Source organism: Tursiops truncatus, chromosome 18, assembly GCF_011762595.2.
Source record: "Tursiops truncatus isolate mTurTru1 chromosome 18, mTurTru1.mat.Y, whole genome shotgun sequence".
In the NCBI taxonomy this organism is placed as follows: Eukaryota; Metazoa; Chordata; class Mammalia; order Artiodactyla; family Delphinidae; genus Tursiops; species Tursiops truncatus.
In genome coordinates, this window is record NC_047051.1 from 66,987,730 (window position 1) to 67,008,849 (window position 21,120).

The 21,120-nt window shown below is 40.6% G+C and overlaps 2 protein-coding genes across 4 annotated transcripts in view; one reads left to right on the top strand and one right to left on the bottom strand.

The window, feature by feature from the left end:
* UBAC2 (UBA domain containing 2) overlaps window positions 1-21,120 on the top strand; it is a gene marked incomplete at its 5' end in the record, with an annotated part of 149,348 nt that overhangs the window by 66,985 nt on the left and 61,243 nt on the right. Inside the window, 2 exons of the mRNA XM_073795049.1 lie at window positions 19,396-19,519; window positions 19,643-19,702. Of these exons, the coding sequence (XP_073651150.1) occupies window positions 19,396-19,519; window positions 19,643-19,702 (184 nt within the window). The remainder of the gene's footprint in view (window positions 1-19,395; window positions 19,520-19,642; window positions 19,703-21,120) is intronic.
* Window positions 917-13,652, bottom strand: LOC101325587 (G-protein coupled receptor 183). 3 transcript variants are annotated; one of them, XM_004322468.4, is made up of 2 exons: window positions 13,535-13,652; window positions 917-2,567 (listed from the first exon to the last, which is right to left on the bottom strand). In XM_004322468.4, exon 2 carries the CDS (start codon window positions 2,547-2,549, stop codon window positions 1,467-1,469), a length of 1,083 nt encoding a protein of 360 aa, XP_004322516.1. In that variant the 5' UTR covers window positions 2,550-2,567; window positions 13,535-13,652; the 3' UTR covers window positions 917-1,466. The 3 variants fall into 3 exon arrangements, with proteins under 3 accessions (XP_004322516.1, XP_019776423.1, XP_019776421.1); XM_019920864.3 differs by lacking the exon at window positions 13,535-13,652 and adding an exon at window positions 6,020-6,041; XM_019920862.3 differs by lacking the exon at window positions 13,535-13,652 and adding an exon at window positions 3,455-3,601.

The following is a 21,120-nucleotide window of genomic DNA, read 5'->3' on the forward strand; positions in this document are numbered from 1 at the left end:
GTGGGATCTTCCCAGATCGGGGCACGAACCCGTGTCCCCTGCATCAGCAGGCGGACTCTCAACCACTGCGCCACCAGGGAAGCCCTTGACAGTGGCTTTTTAAGGTCAGCTAGCTATCTATGAAATTAACAAAATACAAATCAGAAAGCACTCAGTAAATGGTGCTGAATCAACCATTAAGATTAGTTTTCTTACAGGATAAAAGTTGAAAATGAGTAAGAGAAGACTTTGAAAGAAAATATTTCCAGGATATAAAGCCTAATAAAAATTTTAAGTATGACTCATGACACAGCATTTCATTTCTTTAGTTCCGTTATCAAACTTGGTATCATTGCTAACATGGATACTGTATTGGGGTAATTTGGGGATTCAATAAAGCAAATTTGAGCTGGCAGATGGGTGATTGTATTTGCAGAGGTCATGCTACTCATAAAAAGGTATTTATTTATATAAAATTTATATATTTATTTATATAATGTTGTAAAGAATCCTGGCTACTCTGAAGTTTATGATTTTGCATTTTACTCCCCATCTTCTTTAGGCAAGTGACAACTACACCCCACTGCTCATCCTCCCTACCCTTTCTGGTAACCGAAACCCCTGAAATACAGATACAGGGTACTGTCAACTTCTGTATAAATAAGAAACCATCCCCTAGGGACCCAAGAAAAACCAAGGCTATTTGTATACTTTTTTATTCTCAAGGAGAATTTAGCACGTGGTGCCTCCTTGCACAGGAAGTCCTCGTCATATTCCTGAGCAGTGGCCCTTGAATGCTATGCTGGCTGTTTGGGAAGAGCTTTCATTGCATTCATCACCATAATGTTGCTGTCCAAACTCTTGTCTACTGCTAATTTTATCCTCCCTGTAACTTTTGCTGAGAGTTGACAGTGAGCACTGAAGGACATACTCATAATTTTGTAGCATCCAGCTCTTTATTCCAAAAGAGTTTTTTGAAACAAAAATTTATGACTCAGAACAAAACAAAACAAAAAAACTTATTATCGAGGAGATAAAGTCTAAGATTGAAAGAAACATGAACTGAAGAAATATGTTATCAAAAAAAAGAAAAGAAATATGTTACAATATTAACATTTCTACACTGGCAATATACAATTTTAATAGTCTTTTTTTCTTTTGCCAAATTATTGGCAGGAAATATTAATGATTAAATTTTTCATTAACACAAAACTTTTCTTTCTACACTGTGAGTTATTAAAATATGCTCCCTTTTGGTGTAGTATTTCATTTACAAATTAGAACTTTGCTTAATGTTGTTCTCGAGTGTAAAAAAATGCATATATATCAATTTACTTCCAAGTTGGAGGTGAGAAATATAGTGCCCAATGAAAGGAATTTAAAAGAATCCTAATTAGAAGTTAAACAATCATTTTGATTTATAAGAAAAGTCCTGCAAAGTTTGTCATACAGTTTACTTTGCTATAAATGCAAGATTTAATTCCTTTTTACTTTCCATTTAAAGACTTGGAATGTATCATCATTTGAGTTTCCGTCATTTCACGTGAGTTTTCTTCAGGGGCTGACCTCACGGCACTGGAAATTGATACACTGACTTGACGTTTCAGCATCTTCATGACCTTTCTCTTGTACCCTTTACATGCAAAGAAATATATAAAAGGGTCCATGCAGCAATTGAAGTTCATCAGGCATACTGTGAAGTGCAGAGATATCTGGAATGAATATCTTTGGCTACATTCCAGGAGATCAGGAAAACGAAGCTTCTTAATCATGTGTTGAATAATTGCAATATGATAAGGTGTGAAACAGACAACAAACACAACAATTATAAAAATAATTGTGTTGAGAGCCTTTTTGTTTACACCAGATTTCTCACTTAATGGGTTCTGTTTGGCAGTTTTAAAGAGCTTGCAACAGATTTGAGAATAGCAGATAAGAATGATTACCAGCGGAAGTACATATCCTATGAAACATGCACCAAGCAGAATCCAGGGAAGAGATTTGGTTTCTTCAAAGTTTGGATATTCCATGCACGTAGTCCTTTCAGCCTCCTTCTTTGACATAGGTTTTATGAGCAGTGGGAGTGTTTGAGCAAATACGAGAATCCAGACAAATATGCAAATGCATTTTGCATGTTCAATTCTTTTCATCTTGTTGTACCGCAGCGGGTGCACCACGGCAAAGAACCGGTCAATGCTCAGGCAGGTCATGAAGTTCACGCCTGCATACGTGTTGATGTAAAACACGAGAGCAGTTATCCTACACAAGGCCTCGCCGATTCTCCAGTCAAAACCCAGTGCGTAGTAGGCTATCCGTGTAGGCAGAGCAGTGGTGAACAGTATGTCTGAAATCACCAAATTGGTTGAATATAGAGTGGTAGAGTTGATTTTTTTCCTGTTTTGAATAATGACTGTCAAGGCCAATAGGTTTCCCACGAGCCCAATTATGAAGACGATGCTGTAATGCAGAGGCATGAGGATCCTGGCTGTGCGGTGGTGGGCGTAGAGGTCACAGTCGCTCTCCAGAGGAGCTGCAGAGGGTGTAGTAAAGTTGTCCATTTTTATATCCATCAGCAGTGTTCAAGGTCTCTAACAAAACCAAGAAGGGTACGTTTAATTAAAAAAGCATATTTAACTAAAAGCGATAAAAACTGCCTCCTATAGATCTAACTTTTAAAATTTCAAGATTGATATAATTTTTTATAATCTGTGATACGTAATGTGGTTACATACTATATAGTAACAGAAACAGCAGAGAATAAAATTTATGTTTTTACTCTCACAATTTGGTGGTTTTGGCAAAGCTCTGGCAAAGGAAATAGAACCGTTTAAATAGGGCAAATGTATTTTTGCGAGAAGAGGGAATGCACTAACTTTTTCGGCAGAAATTTCCCCTTCCTTTTTCTGAATCATTGTCTGGTTAAGAGTAAAAATCATGTAAAGCACCCCACATTTCAGGAAGCGTAACACTTTGCTTTTAAATTGAATATCAGTTGGACTTTTTTTTTTCCGCCAAATGCATGTCACTGCCAGGAAATGAAGTCAGTCACACATTTATGTAGTGAAATATGGACTCACCACAGTGATCTGATTTGTGTTAACCCCAAAATTGTGAGAAACAAGCTAAGGCCTTTGTTAGGTTCTCTTAAAAAAGAAAAGAAAGAAAGAAAGAAAAGAAGACGATGACCACAGCAGCCCCAACAAAAAAGAAGAAAGAGAAACAAAGGGAAAAAATGTAAGAGCTTCAAGGGGAAACTTCAAAATTAATGCAGATACCCTGCTGATGCATCAGTATGTGTTCCTACATGGACACACTGTAGGACGCATTACACATGTGGTGTTCTGTGTTCTGCTTTATTCATTTACCATGTTCATGGATCAGTGTAATCTATATTTTTGTCCTATGTGTAGATCTTATATAGACATTTGATAGATATTCTGCAGTATTACAGTGTGTTAATGCATAATTTGCTTACCTACTCCCTTTATGAATATCTGGATTATTTCCAACTCGTTTCTTGTTATAAATAACGTCTAAGATGAAATTTCAAGTCCTCAGTTGAAAATTGGAAAACTCCTACAATAAAACTCCATTTATGAGGCTGAACTTGGATAAAACTAAGGAAGAGAAGAGCAACAAATTCTGTGAAGTTATTTTTAGAAGAAAGATAATTTTCTGATAGGTCTATCTCTATGCACAAATCTGAAAGTCACCAAAGCTGAGGGAAAAGTTGAATATATCTAGTGATGATGGTACTGTATGTTAAAGGAAAGAACTCTATCCCTAGCCTTATCAAAGCAGTGACTACAAATCTACTTCTCCGACTGCGGTATTAAATGAACTGGAGCTCTGCTAACTTAGTTCTAACCATCTTAAAACAGTGATGCTGACGGACAAGGAGGGTTCTGAGAGGATTGCACTAATGTCATAGGTGTGCATTATCTACAGTGTTGATAGGTTAATCATGAAAATATGGGAATACAACCTAAAGCAAAAGGAAGCAACAAAGGAAGTAGAACTTTTTATTAATCAAGGGAATACAAGAAAGGAGACTGGGAAGAAGCAAAGGATGAGGATGATAGGTAGAAAACACAAAATAAGAGGGTAGGAAATGCGTCACAACAAATTTAAATGGCTTGAACTCACCGATTAGAAGACAGAGACTGTCAGTTTGGATTTTTAAAAATCCAGCTGTATGCTGCTTAGAAAAGAGGGAACTCAAAGCGATTTGGAAAGTTTGAAAACAGGCACGGGAAAACGCATACCAGGCAAACCCCAACCAGTGGAAAGCCAGAGTAGCAATATTAACATCAGAAAAAAATAGAATCCAAGGCACAATCAATATTAATAGGGGTAAAGAAGGTCGCTACACAAGTTAAAAAGAACAGTTCACCAAGGGCATGAAAAGAATCATGAACTGTATGTGTAACAGCAAAATTTGACAGAATCTAAAGGAGAAATGGTCAAATCCACAGCCATAATGGGAGATTTTAACATATTTTTATTAGAATATGACAGGTAAAAAAAAGATTGACCCAACATGACTTAAAAGCTAACAGAATTTGTGCTGAAAGCACATTAGAATTATTTGCAAATTTAACCATGTACTAGATCATGAGAGGTGTCTCAGATTTCTCAGAAAATCATTAGCTAGCAGCTCACATTCCTTGTGAGTAGTACAGTGCAACTAAGTTAGAAATCAAAAATAAAAAGATAAAGGATGCACTTGGAATCTAAAGATATATTTTTCTGAGGAACTCATGGGTTAAGAAATCACAATGCAAAATTTGAAGTGCTTAGAACCGAAGGACAAAAATACTACAGAACTGTGGAATGCAGCTAAAGAGTTAATCCGAGATTGATGCAAAACCTTGAACGCATTCATTTCTTAAAAAATTGAAGATAGCTAAGTTAAATATACAGCTCCAAGAAGCTAGAAAAGAACTGAGTTTGCCCCAAAAAAGTAGAATAATAAAATTAATTGGAGATATTAATGAAATAGAAAACAAAACAAACAAAAACCAATAAATATGGACTTTATATTTTGTGCGGGGGTGGGGGGATGGAGTGATTCTTGAAAGGGAAATTGTGTAAATTGCAGTTGTGGAATAAAAGTAGGAAAACTTTTTGCAGTTAGTAGGGAAAGGCTTCGCTCGTGTGAGAAGTGGCTTTCAGGAGGGAGAGGTGGAAATTCCAGACACGGGTTGCAGTTTAGGAACAGGCATTAAGAGCTGCCTTTATTTTTCTAATTTTTGTGAAAAAAATGTTTTTCTGAAAATCTCAATATGTAAATTTTATTTCGAGGAGTCTTCCAAAGCAGGTTCCTGGGAACTGCCTTTAAAATACATGGTGGGGGAAAAAATACACTGTGGAGTCTGCTAATCCTCCATCTGAATAATAATTATTGTAGAGATTAGGAAAGTTACACTAATGTATGAATCAGAGAATGTGCCATTGCCTACCAGTTGCAAATGCACGCCCAGCTGCTTCACTGAATGAAATAAACCCAGTAGAGTCACAAAAGGCAGTGTTTTCAGAACATTTTAAGTTAAGAAAAAGATGTTTAACACAGTGTTAATTTTAAGTGCGAAAATTTGCAACCAAATCGAATGTCCGTCATTAGGGAACTGGTTAAGTATTTTATGGCCGTATAGTAGAATACGATGCAGCCACTGAAAATGGCAATGTAGATGCCTATTTCCTGACAGAGGATGATGTTAAGTAAGGAAAGCAGATTCCACAACAGGCCACTTTGCCGGTAGGAAAAGCAGCTGTTCACACACACATCCCTGCATGGATATATAGGCCAAAACATAGTTCACAAGTACAAGTAATTTTTGAGTTTCATCATATATTCTAAATTTTTAACACCAAACGTGAATTGACTATGAAATGAGTAAATAGGTAAATAATTTTTTTTAATCTGAAGAAATCTTTTTTGAAATTCAGCTCTTCTTGCAAAAGCCTTGTCCTCTGACATACTTTTCAAAGCTAGTGCTCTTTATTCAGATTTATGCCTTAGTTTTCGCTAGGTGCCTACCTTAAGTCATGTTTGGAAGAACCGTCCCAGCAGCCCTGCAAGCCAGGTGTTGCCATCACGCACCCACTCTCCACTCAAGGAAACCTCTGTCAGAGAAGGTAAGGGTCATGCTGGATCCTTCTCTCTGCCAGCCTGGCTTCAAGCCTCCTACTCTGTCCAGTCCTCGGCAGGGGCAGCTGCTTCACGCTGCCTTTCAAGAACTGAGAGTTTGTAGTTTCAGACTGGTCTAGGCTTCAGGGCCATCCTCACCTGTACACAAACAGCCGGGGCACGTGTGGCCTAGCCGTTCCAGAGCAGGGAGACGATTCTTCCAGAGGACAACGGGACTCCCACTCCAGGAGAGGTGCCTTCCCAAGTGGGAGGCCAGACTGGTGGACGCTGCGTCATGGAGCCCTGAGGGGGAGACTGGGGAAGGGCTGTTTGCTGCCCGCCCCTGCCCCGAGTCGGTCCAAGAAAGGCACCTGCACAACGTGGATGTGTAAATGGGCTGACCCAGAGGATCTCAAGTAAAGGAGACTCTGGGCTGTTTTGAAATGTGTTCTTTTGGATATTTAGTAACCTCTGGAAGGTTGATTCCATCCGTCAACAGCTCTAGTATATTACCTTTGGTGTTACTTATCCTGTGTTACTAATGCTATAGTTTTAGTCCATTTTATCTTTTCCAAATTGAGAGAAAGCCACTTTCACATACTTGACTGTTGTTATCCCGTTCTTATATCAACCAATCCCAATTTATTATCATCTTCCCTCGGAAATATTATTTTATCCCTTCCTTTAATCATTTTAGGATTCAGGATTACTTTCCTGAACGTTGACTTACTCCATTCTTTTATTCAGCAAAAATTGGGTTTAGTGCCTCCTCTATATGCTAGATCCTGGAAATTCAGAAATGATACCTTTTAATGTCTGAGGACCTCAAACTGAAGGATGGATGTTGGGAATGTGCTGTTGTCTGAATGAGGTGTTATCTCAGTATTTGCTATGTTTCTTCTCACACACACACCCGGGTTCTGCTTGCTCTTTGCATTACAGTGCTCCTTTACTAAGCTTTTGATTGCAAATTCCCCTTTTAACTGTATCTAGTCCTTCCTCTTTTAGTCATAACTAAATCCTTTCTTTCTTTTTTTCACTATATTTTAAGTATTTGTCGTAATTATTAGACAACAGCGTCTGACGTGGTATTTAGGATAGATATACTGAGTTGTACTTGAAAGTATTGAAACTATGGCTCGTCATTTTGTTGCCTTAAGAAAAGCATAAAGAAATGTTTGTTCTAAATTTTTTTTCCTTAGAATACTTGTACCTGTAATAATTATAATTTCCTCCTAATGCTTTCTGATGAAAGGATGTACAATGTCCCTAAGTTGTCCTTAGTGCCTCACAGCTGAGAGACAAGAATGAGGATTGCAAGCTTTGCCCTGAGGGCACAGATAGTACCTGGGCTGCGGGAAGTGTGGGTTCTTATTCAGGTTCCACCCAAGGAACTACGGGGCAGCCATCTGTGCCAGTTCTCTTAACATTTTTGTTAATAAGCAAACGAGGCTATCTCAGGTTTGTCTCTGTAACGCAATATTGATCCTTTTAACTTTACTATTATCCTAACGTGTAAAACAGCAAGTTCTTCCACAGCAAAATATCCTCCGAAGTATTTTCACTTACATTTTTGAAAGTGGGCCTGTGTGTGCTTTTCTCTAGAATTGATTTCCTCACTAATAGAGTAGCTAGTGTTTCTTAAGACACTATCGTGTCATTTTTGCATAACCAGACATGTTGACATGAACTGTCAAGTTCTTTCTAGCCACAGAAAGGAAAAAATAAAAGGCCCCCTCAAAACTCATTTATTAGTATTAAAGAAAACTAAGAGCTAATGTGATTTGTACTCTAGAACTATTTAGCCTGGATACCAACTTGGAGGCATTTGTGACTTTTCACAGGGTACTTCTGCAGTCCCAATTTACTTGCTTGGATAATGATTTATTTGTGGCAGAAACAGAATAAAATCCTCATTATATTCAAAGATTTAGTAAATGCTAGAATACCAGCTTTTAGTGTTTAGCTTTAAGATTCCTGAAATGTCCTGGATACCCCTAATATTTATTTGCTTAATAATCATCAACACTTAAAAGTAAGAAGGGGTTAAACTTCTAGTAATTTTGTTTAAATTCAGTCCTTAGCAATGAATCGAATGGGTCAGGTCATGCTGACATGATCATTAATAAGAGGTGACTTCTCTGTGAGATGAAGTCTGCTCAGGACCATGTTTACGCGTTGAGATGCTGTGACTCAAAGTGCCCACAGTGGCCTGCACCAAAGAGGAAGTTACAGGAGTACACTCTCAAAAACAACCCAAGAATGGACGTGCAGATACAAGTGATACTTGTCTGTTGTTAAATGATGAGTGTTGTTGTTTGATCCCATTGTTTGTCTGATTTCTGTTGCTACACTGTCCTTTGGTTATTTTGTTGAAGAGGGGTAAGATTGAGGTAAAATTTCTGGAGTGGGAAAATAAAGTCACTGGGAAAGGAGGGTGCAGAGGAAGGCTCCAGGCTCAAAGGAGCAACAGGGATTTGGTCTCCCGGGAAGCAGATGAGCACAGATGGATCAGGACAGCAGGCTGGGGCTGTCTACTGCCTTTGAGGACAAACATACCCCGTGGAAGAAAGAAATCATTGCTGCTTCCTACTGTTACCTAGTTTTATACGTATTTGTCAGTTGCTTGAAAAAGCCTCCTTGTTCTTGAAGCTGAGCAAACAGGGACATCTGAGTTTGGTCCAGTGTCACACATACCGGGGCCTAGCACTCAACCAGTCATGTTTCTCACCTGCTTTACGGTGACTCAACAACCATCACCTGAGCAGCTGTGTGTCCCACTGGCCTACAAAACAGGCAGGTGCGAAACAGGCATCCCTGAGGCACAGACGGGCAGTGACCAGCACAGGCCCAGCCTCGCGTCCCTTCACTGGTGCAGTCTGATGGCCGTTCCAGACTACTACCCTGCTCTCAACCGCTCTGACGGCCAGCACACACCCCGATAACCTAGTCAAAGAGATCTTCCTACACTATAAGGTGATACCTTTTTTTTTTTCACTAGCTTTGAGTCCTAGGTTGATAGCTGTGTCCAAGATTGATTTTTTGGGAGACTATATAGGGAAGATTGTCCAGAAAGGTGACCACTGACAGGTGCCCCCACTTTCTCAGACGGAACCTCCCACGTGCCAGAGTGTCTGTGTCAGGAGTTGAGTCGTCTGAGGGCACCTCTCTTCCCTGTCTCCTAGGGAGCTCGCTCGCTTGCATCCTCCGGCTTGTGGAAGGGTGACCCTGCGGCTCACCCCAGGACACAGCCTGGTCCTGCCCACCTCTCAGTAGGTCTGCACAGGGTCATGTGCAGGACAGTGCACAGGGAGCTTCTTCAGAACAGGAAAAAAAAAAAAAAAAACAGCATTGGCCCATCTGCACTTTCCTCTTTGTGCCTCGGCGGTGTCCTGAACCCAGTGGGCACCCGCTAAAGACACTTCACCTTCTGTAAACACGTACGTTGGAATTGATGGGAAAGTGAAAGGTGCCTGACATTTGTGTTACCTGGTTAAACACCCACTTGCACATTTGGGGTTTTACACAGTCTGGCTAGTTTTCTTTCACCTTTCACTGATTATTTATTCCTTGTGTGGCTGTTGGCAGCTTGAATACTGACTAGGACGGTATGAAAGTCTTCAGAGATGAAGACAGAGGAGATGGTAGCACTGCGGACTTGAAGTATATGGCATAATGTTTAGGAACTGGAAGAAAATATAATCCCACCGTAATACTCATTTCAGTGTAAGGAAGACAAATACTGTGTTTCCCTGTGGCATGATTTGACCTGTATGTAGGATAACCAACTGCATAATATACAAAGACTCCTTATAATGAAGGGCTGAGTCAGTATAATCTTTATCCTCTGAATCCAAAATATTTCTAGAAACAACCCTTTCTCCTTAAAGTTCAAGCGAGTTTCAGATCTTGATTTTCGTCTCTATTACCTCATAGAACTTAGTCAGAAACATTAAATATCCTCATTTTATGGATAAGCATAATTCAGGAGAGATTGGATCATTTGCTCAGGGTCCCCCCTCAGGACAGTTGCCAAGCCAGGGACCACGCAGGCCTCCGTGTCCTCGTCCCCCGCTGCCTCCTGCCCTCAGCCCGCCGGCCCCCGGCCTCTCCTCTGCACGCCCCCTTCTGTCTGTCCGTCTCCCTGTGTGCGTGCTGCTCCCACTGCCCTGCCTGCCTCAGGCCGCCCTCACTTCTCCGTGGAGTTGCAGTTGCAGCACGCACCGTGCCATTCAGATGGTGCCCAGGCAAACTGCAAGCCGTCTGTCACGCCACACGGTCTCCTTCGTGCTCGGGGTCTGCTTCCCTCTTCAGCTGGATCTCTAGCCGTCTTCCATCCTGTGACCCCCTGGCTCTGGCCCTACTAGATTGCTTGCTGTCTTTTGATGTCCTGTGTTCTCTCACAGCTCTGTTCCTTTCTGACCCTCTTCCTTCTCTCTGGAGCCTCCTCTCCCCGGTCCTGGATCCTCAGCTCCTGCTTTCCTTCAGGGCTTCGCTCAGAATCAGCTGCTCCCGGAAGCTTCCCTGGTTTTATCCTCTCCTGCTCCCCCGACAGCACCTCCCCCTGCCCCACAGAAAGGCAGCGTGGGGTGTCCTCACCAGGGCACTGCCCTCTGTACTGGCATCTGTACTGTTTGTTTTGTTTCTGTTTCCTACTGGCCTGTGAAGTCCTGAGAGTGGGGGCTGTGTTGTTAATTTTGTGCATCTCCAGCTGACCCATGATTGATGCTCAATAAATATCCATTAAGGAATAGCAGAATCCCAGCTTTCTTGATCCTCAAAGTTTCTTATCAGACTGCAGGATACATTTGATTGATAATAGTAACCAGTATTATTCAGCATAGACTGTGTCCCAGGCACTGCCCTGGGCACCTTATGTATGTTCACTCACTGAATCTCACAAAACTTTCCCAAATCCATTGCCACGGGTGAAACTGAGGCACAGAGCACTTATGAGTCTTGCCTAAAGACACAGCTGTTAAGTGTCAGGACTTAATCCAGGCAGTTTGGCTCCAGAAATCACATTCAGTGTAGTATGTTTTAGCCCTAGCTCCTATTTCCAGCATGCTCTGAGGTTATTGGTAGGAAACAAGTAAAATAGGAAGACATCTCAAAACTTTAACGCAAACCAACTCATACACCTGTCTCAACCAGAGAGCAGAGAAGGGCTAGGGAGGTGGGGAGAGGGAGGAGGGAGGGAAGGAGGGAAATATGCTGATATAAATCAGGAATTCATTAATTTATTTGTAGCATATTTCAAAGTAAGTAAAAGTTTTATAAATAAACTTAGATTTTTACTATTTTTAACAAGATGTCTATAAAACAGTTTGGACTAAAATTTCCACTGAGAGAAGATGGTGAAGACCTAGGATAGCTCTTATGCTGTTAATTTATTTTTATACTGGTATTTAAATATTTGCAGATATTTAGCAAAATATTTTTATTCTTCTCTTTGGGCTTTCCAGATACCACAAGGATCTTTGTTACCTCTGTCGTTTTCAGAGGATTTTAACGTGTGTTATTTCATCTTACATTGAAGCCCACTATTTTACAAACTTCCTGGCAAGCTAAGAAGGATACAGACTGGAGGGTACTGCACATCCTCAGCACATACACAACCAGGGCATTTTAACAACTCCAGGAGGCCCTTAACCATAGCAGAGGGAAAGCTGTCACTAGTAAACTCCTTTACTGGATGGTGAGCTCTTTTTTTAGATGTAAACTTCTTAAGGATGATGGCTTTATCTCATTTTATCCCATAGAGTGTTTCAGAGCTGGCCAGCAGCAGATATCTAGTAAATGCCTCTGGAAAGCATAAATGAATGAAAGTCATATTTATTCCATTAAATGACTGGTCATGTTACTGAAAAGCTCTCAGAAGCTAGTTGAAAGTGATTTATAAAAGGAATTCCCACCACCACATGATAGGTGAACCTTGTGAGTGAGAATGCTTTCTGGAGCGGTGTGCTCTTTGCAGTATTATGTCCAAAACTATGATTAACCCCCAAGAGAAAACATGCACTGAAATACTCGCAAATGCAAAGTCCAGACAGAAAACACAGTTAGATGTATAATCATCCACAGACTCGGTCTTTATGTAAAATATTTTCTAAAGATCTAGAAATAAGTTCAAGAAAAATAATTCCCATAGAAATGATAGGGCAAGGAAACTTTGTATGTTGGACTCATCCTTCCGTGGTTTAATGGGCAGAGGGAAGAGAGAATGGTAACAGGCAGTTTTCCAGCACTTACTGTGAGAGCCAGTACTGTAAGACCTGGGCAGTATGATTACTCCCCATTTTACAAATGAAGCAGTTGAAGCCTGGGAAGTAACTTGTCCAGAGTCACGCAGCTGGTAAATAATGGAGCCCCAGTTCAAGCCTGACTCCAGAGCCCATGCTCTTAACCACTACACTATATTGTACTTAAAGTGAGACCACCTCCCCCGCCAAAATAAAAAAAAAAACACACCCTCCTTTAGAGGAAGTCTCTGCACAGCTTATATTTTACCAAGTTTCTGTTACCTCCATTCCCAACCTGGACGTAAATACTGGCAATTCACTGCATATAATTCATTGTTTTGTGATATTTTTTGGGCACACAGAAGTTCTAGAAAAAAATACGGAGATGTGTTTAGTCTTTCTGATCATCAAATAAATATAAAGCAAAGAGATGTTCTTTTTTCACTTGTTAGATTAATAGTTTATATTTAGAATTAAAATACTCATGTTGGCTGAGAAGCAGTGAGGCCCAGACTGTCACTGGTGGGAGAGTAAATTGGTAAAATGTTTTTGTAAACTGAAAAATATCAATTTATATCTGAAGTTGTTTTTTTTTTAGATGTGTACCCTTTGCCCCAGGAATTCTACTACTGGGATTCTATCCTGAGAAATAATAGAAAGTATAAAAGTAGAGAAATAATAGAAGTATAGGAAAGACTTTTATGTGCTTACATATGTGGTCAAATAGTAACATGTACTAACTCTTTTATTTTAAATTGTGCTGTATAACTTGTTATAAGTACATAAGTACATAAGTACATTTAAGTGTAGGAATACTCCATTTTAAAATAACCTTGTTCCTTTCCTTCATAAAGTATCCTGAAATACTGGCAGTATTTGATGATTAATATTTGATACTGTTTTTTTGTAATTGTGAGTTCACACAGAAGTACAAAGTTAGCCCTGTTTTTTGGCAAAGATATTTCTGGCATGATCCATTGCTTTCACCCAGCTTAGTATCAGCTTATTAGAACTGCCTGTCACCAGAGAGTCTCAACTATATTAATGATAAAATCTTTGCTAGAAATGTTTATAGCTTTTTGTTGAACAGATTCTTTACCTTTACCTTCAACCTTAATTAGGGTTTCAAAGTTTTTCTTAACTCACAAGACCTTGTTGAAAAAGCAAAATATCTGGTACTTACCTCTTAGTGCCTTGTTGGGACCTCTGTGTGGTGGCAGTCAGTATTCGCCCAAACTGAAGTAGGTTAACCTTGGCACGTTGTTTTAAGGGAGATTATGCAGACATCCTTTTATGGTGGTGGCTTTTTTTCTGTCACCCTGTGACTGAGCACAGTAATGATCAGTTAGCCTCATGTGTGCGTGTGCACTTTTTTTTGTTAATAGGAAGTGAAATTTTTCTGTTAGTGATTTTTTAAAAAAGAGTTATCCAAAAACCCCTTGGAATTTATGTATTTTTGATATCTATGGAACTTTATAAATTTTTCTATAAAGATTTAAGTTTAAAAAAAATCCTTTGGAAGAGACTGAAGTAATAAACCTTAACCAGGAAAAAAAAAGAATCATAGTTATTGATGATTTTGTATCCATATTATGTGTAAAGTGTGAGTTTTTAAAGGTTTTAAGGGAAAAAATGTCAATTTTGACAATTCTGTCTGCCTGGAAACTTGGTGCAGGGAGTAGTTCACTCATTCTGTATCTTATCAACAGCTTAATGAGAAAGAAACAAATTTCTGTGGTGAGTGGAGAAAAATGCATGTGTACAGTGATTAGTCAGTATTTTCAGGCGGGAGACCAACTGACTGGATCGCTGATTGCATGGACACATGCATGACGAGGGAAGAGTTGAAGGGGGCATCCTACAGCTAGAATTGCCTCTCGTGCACAGGATGAAGGAGACCTGTGCTGTTCACCTTCAAGCCTTAATGGACTCACTTTAAACCAACAGTGTCACATGGCTATCAAAATGCAAATTGATTTGCAGGCTAAAATAATGGAAATATAGCGCTCAGAACAAGAGAGATGATCTGGCCATTCCCAGTGAACTCAGGAGGCTGCGTTTTACAGGGCACGGATGACCTTAGAGCATGGGTGGTGAGGGGTCTAGATGCCAGGTCTTAGGAGAAATGATGGAATAAACTGAGCATGTCTGGGCTTGGCAGGGACGTGATCATTACCCTCACGTGTTAGGAAGCTCTCATGGTAAAGGGTTTAGATTGTATGTGTTAGTCTTCCTAACTCCAGAGAGTAGAAGGAAGGCCTTGTAAGAGGAGGTTACCAGACAGCTTTCAAATCAAAATGTGAAAGTAGATCTCAAAAGTTGAGATCATAAAAAAATGGCATGTTGTCTCTTATTCAGGTGCTTGCATAAACAGGATGACTATTTTGAGGGATGTCGTAGAGAGAATTGAATCATTTGGTAGGAATTTGTAACCCTGTGACCTCAGAGGCCCTTCACTCCAGGATTCTGTCCAAGTGGCTGAGGACCTTTAGCCTCTCAGCGGTGTGATTCCATTGAGAGGCTTGTTAGGTTCTTATAAGCTCTAAAGTGCTGAAGATCTGTAGAGAAACCTTGTCAAACAGAAGAGCTACAGCTCACCTAAATTCTTTGGGTCTCCACCCCATTATATAAAATAAAAGTATTGAACTAAATGATCACCAAGATAATTCCTAGTCCAATAATTCTGTGAGGGGGAAATACAGAGATTTTATGATTTGGTGGATCAATATGATAAAATCCTCTAGAACTATTTCCTTTAAAACTTGGATTGAAGAATCCTTGAAGAAGACACTGTTGAGAAGAAGTTTTTCAATTTGTTGAAAAGCCATCCTGGTGGGGTTTTGGTTTTTAGTTTTTGAAATAGTTTTTATTAAGTAAAACGTTGTTATATCATGAAATCTAGGTAAAGTAAATGTTCTAGCAAACTGGATCTCCCCCTTTTTTTGGTATTAGAGTAGTCAAGTGTATAAAGAAGAGGTGATAGGGTAATTGTCCTCTGAGATGCCGTTGAGGTTTAGTGTGAGATAATTTCATGAGCTCACAAACCTTATTTTTATTGTTGAAAGTTACCAGGATTTCTTTAGTTGTACTGTAAAAGTGGAGTCCATGTCCTTTTCTGTAGAAGAGATGGACGTTTGTGACCTGAACTGAGAGTTTCTACTATTTTATTTGTTCTGTCAAGCACAGTTGTGAGTATAGAGTAGATACTCAATAAATATTAGTGACGTTAGTGAATGAATTCTTTATGAACCGTGTTTCTCTTTTCTGAACCTCAGCTCTATATGCTTAAGCCAGATAGGACTTCCAGAAGTTAGCTGTTCACAATACAAAAAGGTCAAACTGAGTTGTTGTTGCCAATATAAGGAAAAAATGTTGTCATAAAATAAGGAAAAGAGAAAAACTGGTCAGTGACTAAAAACACTCAGTGTGTATAGAAATAGCAATGGAAATTTTCTACAAAACAACCTGTGTAACCGTGGTCTGAACTATGTGCTTTTTGTATTATGGGTAGATGTGGTTTAGTGTTTAGTCATCACTTAAAACTACACAGTGATGAATAACTTCTAAGGAATTTTGAAACTTCTTCTATTTTGGTATATAAGATATGAGCTGGGGTCATTAAAATTCCTATCAGTATTTCTTAGTTTACATTGGAATGTAACCTCAACAAGAACTCTGCGTCAGATTTTATTATAGCTTCACTCTTTACACTTCATTGCTAAATGTAAACAGAAGACCTTCTATAAGTTAGGTACCTAAAGTCATGTTCTGCAGTGAGAAACTCAAGTGCAACCAAAATAGAGTTTTCTTATTATTACCAAGAGAACAACAGGCCATATTTTGAGTATATCTATGAAACTGTATGTTTCAATCCCATTAAAAACAGCAAAACAAGAAAAGGGGTTCTTTAAAACAAAAGACAAATTCTGCTGTATGGTTTTACCATTTTAAAGAGAAATTCATTGATTCAGCAAGTACTCACTGAGCAACTACCCTGTGCCAGGCCTGGTTCTAGAGAGTGGAGGTAAAGCAGCAAACAGACTGACAGAGATCCCTGCCTTCGAGGAGCTTCCATCCTAGTCGTGGAGACAGATGATAAATAAGCCGCATAGTAAATTCGGAGGTTATTGGTGCTGTGGGGAGAGGAAGGAGAGAAGGCAGAGTAGGGGTGGGGCTGTGAGGTGAGTGCGGGCTACAGTTTGGAGTGGGGTGGTCAAGGAGGGCTTCTTGGAGAAGTTGCTATTTGAGTGAAGACCTGAAGGGTGTAAGGCAGTGAGTGATGCACTTGTCTGTGGGAAGATGGCCAGGAGAGGGGGAAGCAGCAGCACGCGCCCTGGGGCACAGTCCTGTGTCCGGGGAGCAGTGAGAGCGAGTAGGGGGAGTCTACGGAGTAGAAGGCAGGTCGGGGTGGGGGACGCAGGGTCTTGTGCGTGTTTGTCACGACTTTGGCTTTTACTCTTGGCTGGCGGTGGGTCATTGCAGGATTTTAAGCCCAGGAGCGATTAACTTGTTCTTTTTAACGAAAAGAATGCACAGCTGCTTCATCAGCTGTGTTTGTGTGTAGTATTGATATTTAGAATGACAATTTAAATAACCCTCTGTTAAAATTGCTTTCGTTAATTTTTTTTTTTTAATCTAACAAATGTTACCGGTCGATTACGGGTAAGTGTCCGCATTAGGCACTAGGGGGATGCAACGCTAAATAGAACGTGGTGCTTTCTCATAAAATGAATAATCTAATGGGAGATTTTTTTAAAAACCCTATGTAGTTAGTTAAGATGTAGATCATACAGCTGTTCAAGAATAAGACTTGTTTCATTGCCCCACATTTAATGAGCTTTTCTCCTGTGCCAAGCACTGGGTCCAATGCTGGGATAACCACAGGCATGTATCTCCTTCCCTGCCTTGGGATGTATTCAGCCCAGGAGGAGGGCCAGAGGAGTGAAGCATTCCAGACCTGTCCGCCGAGCTGTCTGCAGACCTCTGCTGCCCTGTCCCTGCCGTCTCCTTACGAGACCGCGGGAGGCTGCATCTTACCTGTCTTCGGGTCTCCGGTCCTGACCAGGGCCTGGCGCTCAGCTGTTCACTGGTTGGGGTTTTCCCTCTTCTAGCATTTACTACATTCTTATAGCTGCCTGTAGATGCTGCTGCCATTTATCACATCTTCAACCTGTGTTTGGTTTGGTTTTGTTTTTAATAGAATCGAGAGGACAGTGAATAATTTTTTACATAATTAAATACATTCTCTATCGAAGATGGGAAAATGCACGAGAGGGACCTGTTGTTTCCACAGAGATGATAATGAGAACATTTCTTTGTGGAAGTGAAAAATATTTCTTGCATTTTTCTTATGGTAAAAGCAGTCGTTCTTTGTACGATGCCACTTATCCAAAACATGAGAAAATAAAAGACTCATTAAATTAAGCCGTGAGTTTAATGAAGAATGGGTGTAAGTGTGTGTCCAGACCACATGCCTCATTCATGTCTCCCGCCTCGCCCTCGTAGGAATGTGAGTTCGCCGTCCTGGAGCTCTAGTTCCTTGAGGTTCGGGGCTGCTTCTTACTTAGAGATGTGGACGGAGCTGCTGTGGCTGGCCCATTGCCTCTCACACAGATTCACTCAAACAGTGAAACTGAGGGCTTCCCTGGTGGCACAGTGGTTGAGAGTCCGCCTGCTGATGCAGGGGACACGGGTTCGTGCCCCAGTCCGGGAGGATCCCACATGCCGCGGAGCGGCTGGGCCCTTGAGCCATGGCCGCTGAGCCTGCGCGTCCGGCGCCTGTGCTCCGCAACGGGAGAGGCCACAACAGTGAGAGGCCCGCATACCGCAAAAAAAAACAACAACAGTGAAACTGGGGTAGCTGTGAGGGTGAAGGAGAACAGCTAACCAGCAGGAGGGTGGAGGAATCTCTGGGAAGAGGAGCTGAGCCCTGTCATACACCGTAAGTGTAAGTTTCCTAAGCAGAAAAGTGCAACCGACACTCTTGTGTTGAAACAATAACCTGTGTCAGTGAATAGTCATCAGAGCCTAAGGTGCCCAGGGAGCATCTGGGCGGGGAGGGGGTGAGAGGGGATGGGCCAGATCAGGGGAAGGGAGAGGAAGACGGTTGCAAGGAACCACACTGGTAAGAAAGAATCGCAGGACTTTGCTCTTTCGTGCTGATGTTTGGATTTCCTCTTTGGATACTGGCAACCTGTGGAAGGAAGGGTTTTAAACAAGGGTGTGACATGATCAGAGTTGTATTTGGGGAAGACAATACTGTTGGCAGTGTTAGCAGATGGATTAGAGAGAAACAAGACTTTAAGTAGAAAGACGTTTGTGACTTTGGAATATGTCAAGTTGAAGGTATCAAATCGAGTTTCATAGCCAAGGTGAGGGGACAGCCGGACAGTTTGAGGACTCACTTCATTTTTTTAGTTGAAGCCATAGAAGGGCTTAGGATTATACCAGGAGAGACTGGAGCAAGAAGAAAAGCCTCTAATGGAACCCTGGAGAGGGTAGGCGAGGAGTGGTGGGAGACACATGGGCAGACCAGCAAGAAACAGGGTTTAAGACAAAAGCAGGAAGGAATTTGAGGAAGGGAGGACAGGAGCAGCGTGCCTTGTCAGGTGCTGGGGTGAAATGTAATTGGACAAAGTCTGAGATGAAGATTTTGGATTTGACTGTGATGAATTGTAATGTTTCTTGCTTTTGGTTCATCTAGTCTCTTTCATCAGATTTCATTTCATTCGTGAGAAGAAAACATAGCATCAACTTTAAATTTTCTCACAGTGCTGACAGTTCATTAGTAGATGCTGAACCACCTCTCTGCAATAGTTTTGAGAGGGTCGACAAGGGTTAGATAATTAGAGGTCTCATAAAATGTATATATGTACAAATTATTTTGGATGTGATGTACGTATAGAAACCCACTTGTGTATCTAAGACCATGCTTTCAGACTGAAATAAAATGATAAGCAGTGTTCCTTCAAATATGCATTTACCATGGTATTTTAAATCGGGTGCTACACCATAGTGATTTTGTTTGTGTGTTTGTTTGCATAGCCTGGCACCTGTGTTTGCTCTGTTTGTACCGTTTTACTGCTCCATCCCGAGAGTCCAGGTGGCACATATTCTGGGCCCGTTGTCCATCACAAACAAGACGCTGATTTATATATTGGGACTACAGGTACAGTATGCATTTTTATGTTCATGTTTCTTTAACCAGATCTCTCTCTCTCTTTTTTTTTTTTTTTTTTTGGTCTTTTTCTCATTTGATCTCCTTGAAAACAGTGTGTTTTTTTCCCATAAGTTTGGCGTCGTGATCTATATCAAACGTTCAAAGGAAGTGTTACAGAACAAGAACGTCAAGGTATATAAGATACTAGAATACTTTCATAGCCTTTAGAAATCTGATAAGAGCTTTCACTGTAATTTGTATCGGTGGAAAATATTTTAATTTCATTGTACAATTGCGTTTAAGTGTCTTTTAAAAATCATAGTATGAAGTGGAAACAAATGAGAACAGTCAAAAGGTGGAAAGTGGAGAACCACTGTCAAAATTAATGTACTGAATAGAGTGTCACAAAGCTCTGAAGCGGAACCAGATATGCTTTGCCAGCTTCATAGCTCCTGCGCTGCACGGGCCTGATTGCACTGTCACCATCCACTAGATGGTTTGAGACGAAGGCCATTAGAGGACTGACTGTTCGACTTAAATTGAAAAAGAGTATCTTCACCAATATTCCATGAATATTGATTGCTCTCTGCTGGGTTCCAGGCGCAATGATAGAAGATACATGTGATTTTCAGTTTTCAACCTGTAGTACCTGTCACTTTTCTTTCACTCTCACACCTTTTGATGTAAATTTTTATTCTGCTGTTTCCTGTGGTACCGTGTGTAGCTTGGCCTTTAGATCCACCATTATGCTCGTAACATTCCTTACCCCACGCATGTGGAACCGGATACCAGTGTCACTGTAGAATGCCCTGCTCCCTCCCCTTTTAACCTTCAGCATTTCCTCTAACTTCTCTAGTCTGCTGTCCTGTGTTAGCAGTGGCTCATCTGGGGTGGGTGTTTCCTAACCAGTTTACAGCCGTTTCTCATGAAATGTGTTTATTCTTCATCTCTCAACCTATATAGCGTCACACTCTCCCTTATCCTCCCTGGTACTCGTATAACCTAATAGCCCATTTCCGCATTTTACTCTTACTACTAGGATTTGCTGTGGCATGTTTAATTTTTTTTTAAGATGTTACAACAGAAGGCAGAATGCAACGGTAGAAGAGCACCCTGGATGGGGGGCAGGAGACCCAAGTTCCAGTTCTGACATTGCACACATTACCTTGAGACTTGGGTCAAGTTATGGAAGCCTCTAAGCCTCATTGTTGACTCTAGTTATAGAGCATCTTTGAGGGTGAAAAACATTGTTTTATTAATTATGGAGTAGGAATTCAGTGGAGCATTGTGGAAAGTCTTTGGAGTCACGTAGACTTTGGTTTAATTGGTTGCTCTGGTAATTATTTTCTTTCTCTGTCACTTTTTCTGAGCCCCCATTTGCCCATCTGTAAAGTGGGGACAACGATATCTATCTTACAGGGTCATTTGAAGGATTAGAGATTATAGCATTGAGTTTTTAGGGTAATCTGAACAGATAATAAGAACTAAGTCAATTGGTTCCTATTATTAATTAATCATTTATGTCTCTGTGGCTGCCACCTTTGGTTTTTCTGAGATTGTGAGTGGGTTGTTTTTTTTGTTTTGTTTTGTTTTGTTGGTGAGGTAGAAGC

Excerpts from the sequence above, each read along its gene's own strand:
- LOC101325587 (XM_004322468.4), bottom strand. The coding sequence starts at position 2,549 with ATGGATATAAAAATGGACAACTTTACTACACCCTCTGCAGCTCCTCTG.